The sequence below is a fragment of the Nicotiana attenuata genome, unplaced genomic scaffold (genome assembly GCF_001879085.1).
Source record: "Nicotiana attenuata strain UT unplaced genomic scaffold, NIATTr2, whole genome shotgun sequence".
Classification (NCBI taxonomy): Eukaryota; Viridiplantae; Streptophyta; class Magnoliopsida; order Solanales; family Solanaceae; genus Nicotiana; species Nicotiana attenuata.
In genome coordinates, this window is record NW_017670447.1 from 61387 (window position 1) to 73149 (window position 11763).

The 11763-nt window shown below is 37.4% G+C and overlaps 1 protein-coding gene across 1 annotated transcript; it reads left to right on the forward strand.

Moving 5' to 3' along the window:
- Positions 1-1832: 1832 nt before the first annotated feature.
- LOC109239527 (protein ROS1-like) lies at positions 1833-11763 on the forward strand. The gene is made up of 24 exons (XM_019406108.1): positions 1833-2198; positions 3420-3502; positions 4380-4433; positions 4501-4554; positions 5353-5750; positions 5854-5943; positions 6025-6166; positions 6275-6631; positions 7501-7591; positions 7723-8200; positions 8274-8353; positions 8657-8741; positions 8829-8920; positions 9005-9073; positions 9189-9225; positions 9309-9391; positions 9484-9909; positions 10084-10120; positions 10209-10266; positions 10426-10601; positions 10727-10792; positions 10935-11049; positions 11135-11173; positions 11439-11763. The coding sequence occupies exons 2-24, from the start codon at positions 3424-3426 to the stop codon at positions 11564-11566; spliced, it is 3234 nt and encodes a 1077-aa protein (XP_019261653.1). The 5' UTR covers positions 1833-2198; positions 3420-3423; the 3' UTR covers positions 11567-11763.

Genomic DNA, 11763 nt, shown 5'->3' on the forward strand with positions numbered 1-11763 from the left:
TAGAGGAACCACCCCACCCCACCCCCAACCCCCCACCCCCCCCTAAAAAAATCCCCCAACCCCCGCCCCCAACTTGTAAAACTGTCTTCTGGCTTTCAGGATGCTCTCCACTCCTGTCAGTCTTTGTGTTCATCTTTCATTTGTATTCCGTTGTGCCTGGAGTGCTGCTATGCAATCTAGGATAACAAACAGTTTTGTGCTGGTAAGGTAAGGGTATTCTTTGGCTGCCCGACATATATGTTGAAGCAAGGAGAATCTCTTTTCTACTTTGTGTGTGAGTGGGGGTCCTTAAGCTTGATTGGCTGATACTAAACTTGCAGATTTTGTGCACTCTGGTCTCAATGTTGGATCTTGCAAATTTTGTAGTGGTCTAAACCTTGTAATCGTTCTATTTTCTAGAATTGCTTGATTTCTCTTACAGTGTTATCAGTCATGTAAATGCTTTGTGTTAGGGAGTCGTGCTTTGATGATTCCTTGATGCTCTTCTGGAAATAATAATGACAGGAAGGGGGATCGGAAAGCTTCTTTTGCCGCTGGCATAACACTACAAAAACAAAAAAATAGCAACTGTGGTTCGGGTGCATCTTTACTGCAAGAGTATATCTTGCTTGAAGATTTATGGTGTCTGTTTTTTTAGCATAAATGGTTAAATGAATTGGCTCATTTATAGTACAGTCAAACCTCTCTATAACAGCCTCGTTTGTTCCGGATGTTTTTGGTTGTTATAGCGAAGTGCTATTACAGAGAACATATATTATAACATAACATGAAAGTTGGTTCAAAAAAAAATCTTGGCTTGCGAAGCGTTGTTATATAGGGAAGCCTCGTTTGTTCCGGATATTTTTGGTTGTTATAGCGAAGTGCTATTACAGAGAACATATATTATAACATTACATGAAAGTTGGTTCCGGAATTTTTTGGCTTTTAAAGTGAAGTGTTGTTATATAGGGATGCTGTTATAGAGAGGTCTGACTGTAGTATAAAGAATGTCTTAAGTAACTATACTTCAATTTCCTTGAATTGGTGGTTAAGAATCATAAAGGTTTGCTTGCTTGACTAACATAAGATGATATAGACTTATTCCAATTATGCCTTGCTATTTCTTTGCATTGATATTTTTTGGACCAATGTTGCATCTTTCCAGTTAGTAAAAGATATAACATTACTTCTTACATTCTGATTCCTAAGGAAGGAAATATATATTCAGTGAATGAAGTTTATGCCGACAAGTGTATATTTAGATGTCTTTGCATTCTTCTAAGAAGGATTCTGGTTTATTAGTATGTTATAAATGATTCTTTGCTTCACTACATTATCGATGAGTTCCATGCTTCAGGCTTATGGTACTGTACTAAGTTTTGTAGGGGGAAAGGAAAGTGCTTAACATGGAGGAAGAGAATGATGATAGCCAATGGAGCTGCTAAAGGTAAGTTTCAGTGCCTCTATGGCTGATCAATTGAAGATGACAAGACAATTTTGATACATGTTCCCCTTGCTATCCCACAGAAGCTGCATAACAGAATCAAAGCAACTATTAATACTTCGTGACATAAAACCAAGAAGCATGTTGGTAGAGAAGGATTTGCAACCAAGGTCTTGGAAATATCATATTTTAGCACTCAAATAGATGGCCATTTGAGTCTTCCTACTGATGTATACAGCTATGGTGTTATACAACTGTTGATTGTTGCTGCTAGATGAAAAATATAGGAAGTTAATATTATCATTTGGTTGGGCAAGGAGAGTCAATATAAAATAGCATTCTATTTCAGTATGATCCATTTCCTCTACCTGCAAAAATCTTAGTGATTGATGTTATAGGCATGGATGCAAATATTCCTTTATGCATATAGAGACACACTGAAATATTTTCGCGAACATTGTTTGCAGCCGTACATGCAGCTGTACCATTCATTGTAATGCTCAGGAAATCCGTGTTGCTGCCGAAAACAGCTATGGACTTTACCATAGCAGCATTTATCTTGGGACAAGTCATAGGCTCTAGGGCTGAGCGGCATAGGCTGAAAGCGGTTGCAAGTAAAAGAATATGATTCTTACTGAAAACTCAACTCCCGCGAATGGTCAAGCTGGTTGATGGAATTAGAGGTGGACACTGCAGTGAGATTGTTGATTGGAGCAAAGGTCCTCTGCAGATTGCTGGTCCCTCTTCAACAACCAGTGTGTTTATCTGATGCTTGGTATGTTTGTTGTTGTAATGATATGTTTCATGAGGTTGCATTCGATCTGTATGTTCTTTATATCAGCATACAACATTGGGCAAATGAAAATAAGGGACGGGATGAGCATTGTTTCTTGTTTAGGGACAGTTGATACATTCATGAAGTTTGGGGGAGAGTGTTTTCTGTAGCAGAATACGCCAAAAGGGATTTTCTATTTAAGCTTTGGTCTGAATGTGTACGTTTCTGTGTTTGACAGTAGGTTGTTTTTCCTGTGATACGCATTGCTGTTAATTGACAGAGCAGATGATTGTCACCTTCATGATGATATTGATACTGAGAAAATATAGCTCTTTTCAAGAATATATAGCCTATATATGGAGTAGGTGGAGCCTATAAAAATGGAAAAGAATAAAGTTCGAGTGGGAAATGTTGAAACCGTGTAAACAGAAACGTAAAGTGATTACATTTGCCTTCATCCTGTTCATTGTTCAAAGTTGAGCAATTTTAACTTTGTCAAACTTTTGGTTTAATATTTCTCCATTATCAGGAGAAAGTCTTGATTGCCCTTGAGAGCTTCGACTTGAGGGTAGCTCCTTAGTCAAAAGTTGAGAGGTAAAATTGAATTTTTTTCCCGATAAAATTGGATAGGTAAAGTCACACGAAATGATTAATTAATTGTCAGAATATGAAAGGGCCAAAAGTGTAACTACACATAAAATTAACTAATTTTAAATAGGTAGATGGACAAATTTGAACCTTTTTTTCTTTAAAAAAGTGATAAATGAAAAGAAAAACTAAAGTTACCTCTGGTTAAATGTTCTGTTCAAATAAGCAACTAGAACATGTGGTATTGATTGAAAATTTGATAGTTTCATTCACTTTGTTTAGTTGAGTGGGTAGTAATTACACGTGGCAATAGATTGAAAACCAAACACTCAACACTATATATACGTTGGATTTTGTTATCTTCAAGTTCTATTCGTCTCTTTTCCCACTTTGGTTAAGAGCTCTCTGTTTTCAAGACTCAGTAAACAGTAAATTCTTCTGCAGTTTGGGGGTATTTTTCTTTTCTACTTCACTTGAATTGTCTCATGCATGCATGCTTTTTATGGCCAAACATTGTGGATACAAACATTGTTTCTCATGTTTATGTTGCATGCACATTATATGCTTTCTTTTGGTTCTATTGATCGTTTCTGATTCCTCTGCTTCTTCCTATTTTCTCTTTAAAACTCACAGAAAGATGCAAATAGGAAAGGGTTCAAGGGGAGATGGCACTTGGGTAACCAACACCCCAGTAAGGCTGGAGGCTGACTCCCACAGTAAGCATATTTATTACTTCTACTATACTAGAAGCATTTTCATCATAGCGTCTTTTATATGGCTTTTTGGTACTGTTCCTTCTTGTCTATATTTTCATTAATGTGGTGCTTATGCTTTCCTGAGTCGAGGTTCTATTGGAAACAACCTCTCTATCCTCACAAGGTAGGGGTAAGGTGTTTGCGTACACACTACCCTCCTCAGACCCACAGTGTTGGATAATACTGGGTATGTTGTTGTTGTATCCGAGGGTGTACCAGCAACAATCTCTCTACCTCACACAAGCAAAGGTCTGCGGACACTCTACCCTCCCCAGACCTCACTGAGTATATTGTTGTTGTTGTTGTTACTAGCTACTAGTACTTAGTTATGGAGTTGTATCCGAGGGTGTACCAGCAACAATCTCTCTACCTCACACAAGCAAAGGTAGGAGTAAGGTCTGCGGACACTCTACCCTCCCCAGACCTCACTGAGTATATTGTTGTTGTTGTTGTTACTAGCTACTAGTACTTAGTTATGGAGTTATATTATTCAATTCAAAAATTAGACATCATCATCATAGTATACATGCAATAACACTATTACTGTTCAAATTTATGAAGTTACAAATCATATGCATCGAATAAATTTCTGTTGAGTTGCAATATCCTTTCCCGGAAAATTCTTTACCATAAAATGATGAGTATTGAGCACAAAATGAGCGGTAAATTGATGAATTCAGCAATGCTTAAGTGGCTGGATTATCTAAGGCCTAAAAATAATGTATATCATTCATACTCTTGATTGGTTGTAGAGTTGTAGTCTCTAAATTCATGCATTTGGGGATATTGTTGTATTACTGGGATTTCATCCATATGCTAAGGGGTCTTTTTTCCACAGATAATTATTCGCTTCGACCACGTAAAAGAAAGGAGATATTTAGCTCGGGAGCAGGTGATTAAATCTAATAAAGGTTCTGTAGTTTTGGGATCACTCAGCTGAAAGCATTTTTTTTTGACAGATAAATATTCGCTTCGTCCAAGGAAAATAAAGCAAAGGTTTAGCATGGGAGCAGGTAATGAATTCAATTGCACATTGTTAGTTGAAGAGTGGGACAAGTTTTGCACTATGGGGATAAATCAACTCGATCTATACGATTGCTACCTTTTTATTAAAACCATATTTTGCTTTGGTCAAAGAAAGGAAAGATTCAGACAAGGAAAAGTTTAAGTTAAACAATGCCTCCATATTTTTGAAAATTTGCAAAAAGTTTTATGCTTTTTACATGCTTGTTACAAAGGGTGAATGCTAGCGGACTATGCATATGTGTGGTCTGCTTTATGGCAGAATATAGGGATCAGGAAAAATTTGATTGAATTCAAGAAACCTTACATAGTTATAGTTGTGGTTATTTTACAACTCCTATTTCAACTTAGGGTAGGCTGTCTACATCACACCCCTTGGGGTATGACCCTTCCTCCGGACCCTGCGTGAATACGAGATGCTTTGTCCACGCAATACTACACTTAATCTCTTTTAACTTCAACATCCAATTTTACATTTTGGGACAAAATACTTTAGGTGAAGGTCATGCATGCAGTACTTTATCTTCTGTCATGCACATAAAATGGATTCGTGGGAAGCATGAGAAGTCCTTTGTTAGTATAGAACACACAAAAGATGTATTCATGGTTTTGTGATTTCTCAATAACCATGTCCCATTCATATTTACTTAATAAACCAAGTCAACTATTTTTGTGCTTGATAATTATCTCAAGATTGAGCTTGTTCCATGTGATATCTATAATTGTTTCTATTGGAGATTTAGAATTGATGCCACTTTCCAGAATATTACCAAATTATGTTTTAGCAGACGATGAAGGGAAAAACGATGAAGAAAATGACGAATACGAAGGCTTGAAATTTAACAAGACGCTGGGGAAAAGAGCCGAAACTAAGAATTACAAGCCAAAAGTATTGCTTGAAGATAATCTTGTTAAGACCTTTAGCCCTGATACACCGAAATGTGCTACCGAAAGAGTAAGAGGAGAGTTATTGGGAGATGAAGAACCTTTGGAAAGATCCTGTAAGCGAGCTTTGGGTTTTGATTCTGGGAATATTGAGAAAGATGATCTAGTTGCTGAAGCTATTAATAGCCCTGTTTATGCGATCCAAACTGCTGATAGTTTCCCATGCAGTCAAACTCTTTCGGGGGATCCAAGCTCCTCAAAGAAGCTTGGTCCATCGTCGGTTCCTTCCAAGATTCTCCAGGCAAAACTTTTCCCTTATTTCTTCACTGTCAATCCTGCAAATGTTGTTTCACTATAATCTCTTCCGTTTCTGATCCTAAGAGTTCTACTATTATCCGTTGCAGGTTTACCATAGAAGATATGAGAAGAATCAGAGACACAATAAATGCATAAAAGTTCAGCCATTCTTTCAGGGGCATAACAAGCCTCTCCAGGCAAAAGCTTGCCCTCTATTTCTTCAACTGTTATTACTACAAATGTTGTTTCACTGTCGTCTCCATTGTTTCTAATCCCAGGTATGCTACTACTATTCATTGCAGGTGTACCACAGAAGATTTAAGAAGAAGAATCAGAGACATAACAAGTGCATAAAAGTTCGCCCATTCTTTCAAGAAAGGCAGAACAAGAAGCGGAAAACATCAATATGTACTATGAAGGGTAACGAAGACGGTGGTTTGCCGTGGTTATACTACTTCCTTGGATTCGTAAGTGTGGCATGCCATTTAACAAGAAATGCTATATTCCTTTTGATGTGATTTTTTATAGGTATAGAGGACAGCCAAACCAGCCTTTCAATTCTCAAGAAACCAAAGCTTCAAGTACCTCGCAGTGAAAGTGGAGCGATAGTGAAACATAGTAAGAGTTCTCAAATACATCACAAGCAGCAAGATGCACTTGTCCCAATCAATGAAACAGCTAGTTACACAGACAAAATGATCTTAAGAACAAAAGTAGTCCTTGATGAGGAGACAATACGAGAGTGGAAATTGCTGATGGAAAAACCGGAAGATGAACGCTGTGAATCAGCCAAATCTGATAAGTGTAATAAAACGTGGGAAACAGAGAGGCAATTGTTCCGCGGACGGGTGGCATCATTTGTTTCTCGCATGCATCTTATCCAAGGTATCAGATTATGCTTCTATTTTAAAATTCTATGATTCTTTTTTTATTAATCACGGTATCAAGATGTGATAATCCAATCCGATAAAAATTTGTTCAGCATAAATGAAGCTCATTGCCTTTATTTTTTCCCAGAAATTTCAAGTCTAGAATTCAGAATCATCATCGGAAATTTTATGAACTGCATGTGTCTGTAAAGTGGAGCCGCAGCATTGCCAGCAGACAACTCTAACATTATTGAAAAATCACTTTAGCAGGCCAAATTCAAGCAGAAAAACTGCTGCCAACTGTTTGTAAAGTGCAACTTGATGAAATGCTTGTCTCAAAACATAGCCAAAGCTAAACACTATCACCTAAGATGAAAACACTATACTCATTAACGGTTCCACCTTTTGAAATATCAAAATGCGAGCTTATGCATCACATTATATGAATACAAATTCAGATGTTTCAGGGCAGCGGCGGAACCAGAATTTTCACTAATGGGATTCAAAATATACTATTTGTACATAACAATTAACTTTGACCTTATATCTGCAGTGTAATTTCTCAGCGAAGGGGTGTGGATGAACCTCCTTATGCCCCCTAGCTCTGCCCATGTTACAGGGTAATTTCTCTTGGCGAGAGTCACACTATGGCTTTGATTGTAATCTTTTCTGACTTCTAGTGTTAGCCTATAAAGAAAACATGATAAGAACCTGGGAAATGGAAACTTTTAGATGTTAAAAAATGGTATTCACAACTGGAGTATTTCATATTATCCTAAAGAAGGTTTTCCACTTCTCTCTCATCATCATATAAAGAGAATGTGTAGTCGGTGTCAAAATTAGCTTCAGGAAGACATAACTGGGTGCAGCTTATATATTTTACAGGTGATAGACAATTCTCACAGTGGAAAGGTTCAATTGTAGATTCTGTGGCTGGGGTATTTCTGGCTCAAAATGTGGCCGACAACTTGTCAAGGTAAACTAATTTTGTAGCTTGCAATGAACTTTCCACAATGAATTCCTATTGTGTACATTTTTCCACAAAAAAAAAAAGGAGAGAAAATCTGAATAGTTTCTCTTTAATTGTCTGTGCTGATGCATTTGCAGCTCTGCTTTCATGTCCCTTGCTGCTGAATATCCTTATAATTCAACCTCTGCTGAAAATGTTACAACGAAAGCAGAAAGTGGACTGATGTCAGAAAAAGCTACTGAAAATATTTTATCATGTCAATCCCATAATGCAAAAGCAAAGATCAAGCTGGAGAAATCATCAAAAGGAAGTGCTAATACTTTGAGACAGTGGCTAAACCGGATAAAAATATTGAATCGGTGGAAGAGGAAAAAAGAGGAGATAGGAGATCAACAAGCTGAACCAGTTTTAAGAAGGAAAAATGAAGACTTGAAAAGTGTAGCCATTAAATGGGATAACATACTGAAGTCATCTGCCTTTGTTAATCCCAAAGAGAGAAGTGATAACACGTTAGATGCGATAGATTGGCATGCAGTTCGTGCAGCAACAGTGGATGAGATATCAAGAGCTATCATGCTGAGGGGAATGGACAAAAAACTTGCACTAAGAATTAAGGTAAAACAATGTTGTAAACAGTCAGTATGCACTTCTTTTAAGGCATGAAAACTAAAATGCTCACTTCATACAGAATTTTATCAACCGCCTGATGCTGGAACAAGGGAAAGTAGACCTAGAATGGCTACGTGAAGTTGAATCAGAAAAGGCAAAGTAATTTCTGCACCTTCTTTTATATGAAATCGACAAAACCTAGATAGGCAATGCCAGGGGCGGAGCCACAAGCCTGCATAGGGTTCGGCAGAACCACTAGCTTTGGCTCAGAGTTTGTATTTTTGGTTAAAAAATTCATTTAATATGTATAAATAATTTATCCAGAATCCAGTAAACTGCCGTTTCTGAAATCCAGAACCCATAAAACTCAAAATCCTAGCTCGGCCTCTGGGCAATGCAGAAGTTAATTGAGCTTTGAAAGTGTACTTCAAGAAGTTGATGATAGAGCTCTGTTTGTTACAGAGAATACTTTCTGAGCATTTATGGTTTGGGACTGAAAAGTGTAGAATGCATAAGATTGCTCGCTCTCCAACACCAAGCCTTCCCCGTAAGTTTATATTATAAATGTGTGCAAACACCTGTTAATGTGGGTCTGAAAGCTTTTTATCATTAACACCCTTTATTATTTGATAAGGTTGATACGAATGTAGGACGAGTACTCGTGCGGCTGGGTTGGGTACCTATTCAACCACTTCCAAGAGGACAAGAGATGCATCTTTTAAAAATGTAAGAATTTGGATTTAGCAATTGGAGCTGTCAAATTTTCATATTGCAAGTTTTTCTCCTTGTTCCTGATATGTCATGCTTTAGGTACCCGAATGTGAATGATGTTCACAAGTATCTCTGGCCGCGGTTATGCACACTTGATTATTTAACACTGTAAGGATCGACATGCAAAAAGCTCATCTTTAGACACAAAAATATAAAATGACTGATTTATTCCGGCAGAAATATTAGTGAAAATCATTCTGTAATCATTTGTGATTGCTTGCAGGTATGAATTTCATCATCAGATGATTACCTTCGGAAAGGTTAACTGTCATTAATCTTAAATTATGGTTTTCTATTTTCTTTAACGTATAGGACTTTGGGACTGTAATCTGGCTCCTTGCAGGTATTCTGTACAAAATCAAGCCCAAATTGTAATGCATGTCCGATGAAAGCAGAGTGTAAACACTTTGCAAGTGCTTTTACAAGGTTTGCTCTTTCCGCATTGCCTTGATTATTAACCATACATTATATCTCCCTATCATTGATGCTTCTAAATATTTTTTGGACATCAATTGCAGTGCAAGAGTCTGCCTGCCGGGACCAGGGGAAAGGAGCTTTGAGAATACAGATACTGCTTTAGCACCTGTAGAAAGTGTGGCCGACGGTACTTCTGTTCTCAATCAAACAGCAATTGTTCCTTTGTTGGAGGAAGCCTCAAGTTCAGAACATTTGATTGGAGATCACCGGAATGAGCTTATTACCTATCCAGCACTTGAATTTATTGGAGAAACAGAAATTGAAGATCAATACACCGATGACATACCTAGAATAACATTTGATCACAAGGCATTCATGGAAAATATATTACGTTACATAGATGAGACTGATCTCTCGATAACAGACACTGATTTATCTAAGGCTTTGGTCATTGCCACTCAAGAAGCTGCATCTATCCCTTTGCCTAAATGGAAGAATATAAGTCGGTTAAGGACGGAGCACCAAGTGTAAGTATGTAATAAGTTCTCATTTATTTTCGCCATTTGATTTACCTTATTTGGGAAAGCTATGTGACACTGTAAGCAGAATATGTAATGAAGAGGATGTGGTTTCCAGAATTCTACGCAATGCTGAAGTGTTTAACTAAGATGCTCATTAACTTTTTTTTCTATGTGCTGCAGCTATGAACTTCCAGATTCACATCCACTTTTAGAAGGGGTAAGTTAAGTTACCGACATAAAAGAACGATTGTAAGCATGCCTTGTGATTTGGTTAAGTTTTGACTAAATTCAGCATTTAAATGCAGCTTGAGAAACGAGAACCGGAAGACCCGTGCCCATATCTACTAGCAATAAGGATACCAGGTCATTCCTTCCTGAAAAGTTATATATTGGGGATTACGTGAATGAACTAAGTTTCCAGAAAATTGCAAGAAATGAGGTCTATGCAGGAAAAGCACAATGACCTCACACTTATAATTCAAGAACCCTATTGTTAATAGCACGTGATCTACTTTGGTACAGGAAATGCCGCTTCCGCAGAACCTCCAAAAGAGAAGTGTGAATCCTGTAATTCCGATGAAACCCTAAACAAAGTCGAGAAGTGTGGATCCTGCAATTCCACTGAAACTCAAAACAAGGTTGCTGTGTTAAATAACGAACCGGGAGACAATATCGAGACAGTTCGTGGGACACTTCTGGTGAGATAAACTTAGCACTTAACTATTACTATCCCCATGGTTGGGAAAATTTAACCTTCTACTTTCTATTCAGACTTTTGGCATTTATTTATCCATTAAAAACTAACTCATAAGACCATCTTCAGATTCCATGTCGAACAGCAAACAGAGGAAGATTTCCGCTCAACGGGACATACTTCCAAGTAAATGAGGTGAACTTTGCCCTCTCTCCTTTGTTAAGCTCATGATAATATAGTCATATTGTGGTAAATAATATACTCATTCATGCAACCATTACCATACACGTCACATTTAAGTTGATTTCATCATGAAATAATAAAGTGATTGGCGCAGGTTTTTGCAGATGAAGAATCCACTAAACAGCCAATTGATGTTCCGAGGGCATGGATATGGAATTTGCGGAGAAGGACCCTATATTGTGGCACCTCCATTAGAGCAATATTTAGAGGTAGAGACACAAGAGCTGTTAAATAGTAAAAAATGCCATCCATAAATTGGAAACTTGTCTTACAAAATGTCTTATGTGAAATCAGGGATGTCAACAGAACAAGTACAAAATTGCTTTTGGAGAGGTATGAAGTGATTTCTTTCATGAATAAGCAACGTCTTTTTCATTATTCAACATTCGTACACGAATAAGGTCAGACCTAATGGTACCTATGTATCTAAAAAATAGAAAATGTAGATCCGCCGATCTAATCATGTACTAAGAGACATGATCTTGTGTTATAATATGGTATATGACATGGTAAAAGGTGTATAGTAGTTTGTAAATCAATGTTATGTTAGGTAGTGCAACCTAAAAAGATTTTCACTCAGTTTTCTTGAGTGTTGCAGGATATGTATGTCTGAGAAGATTTAACCGAAAAACACGAAAACCTGGACCTCTTCCCCTTGACCTTCATCGTCCAACAAGCAAAGCAGGAAAATTGAAGGGTAAAGGAAAAAGGTCTTCAGAAGAATAAAATTGTGTGACAACACCATCTTATTAAACATTGTGCTTTTGTCCAGACTGTTGAAACAAACCATTCTTTGCAAATAAGATTCCCACGTTTTTGTTTCAAATCCATCTTTCAGATATAACAACAATGGATTGGACAATGTATGAATGATATGTTTACAGTAATGTCCCCTACACATGGCCCTCTCTTTTTACCCAACA

Coding starts and splice junctions, on each gene's coding strand:
- LOC109239527 (XM_019406108.1), top strand. CDS start 3,424: ATGCAAATAGGAAAGGGTTCAAGGGGAGATGGCACTTGGGTAACCAAC. Junction 5,944..6,024: donor GGCATAACAAGCCTCTCCAG/GCAAAAGCTTGC, acceptor TTCTAATCCCAG/GTATGCTACTACTATTCATT. Junction 11,050..11,134: donor CATTAGAGCAATATTTAGAG/GTAGAGACACAA, acceptor ATGTGAAATCAG/GGATGTCAACAGAACAAGTA.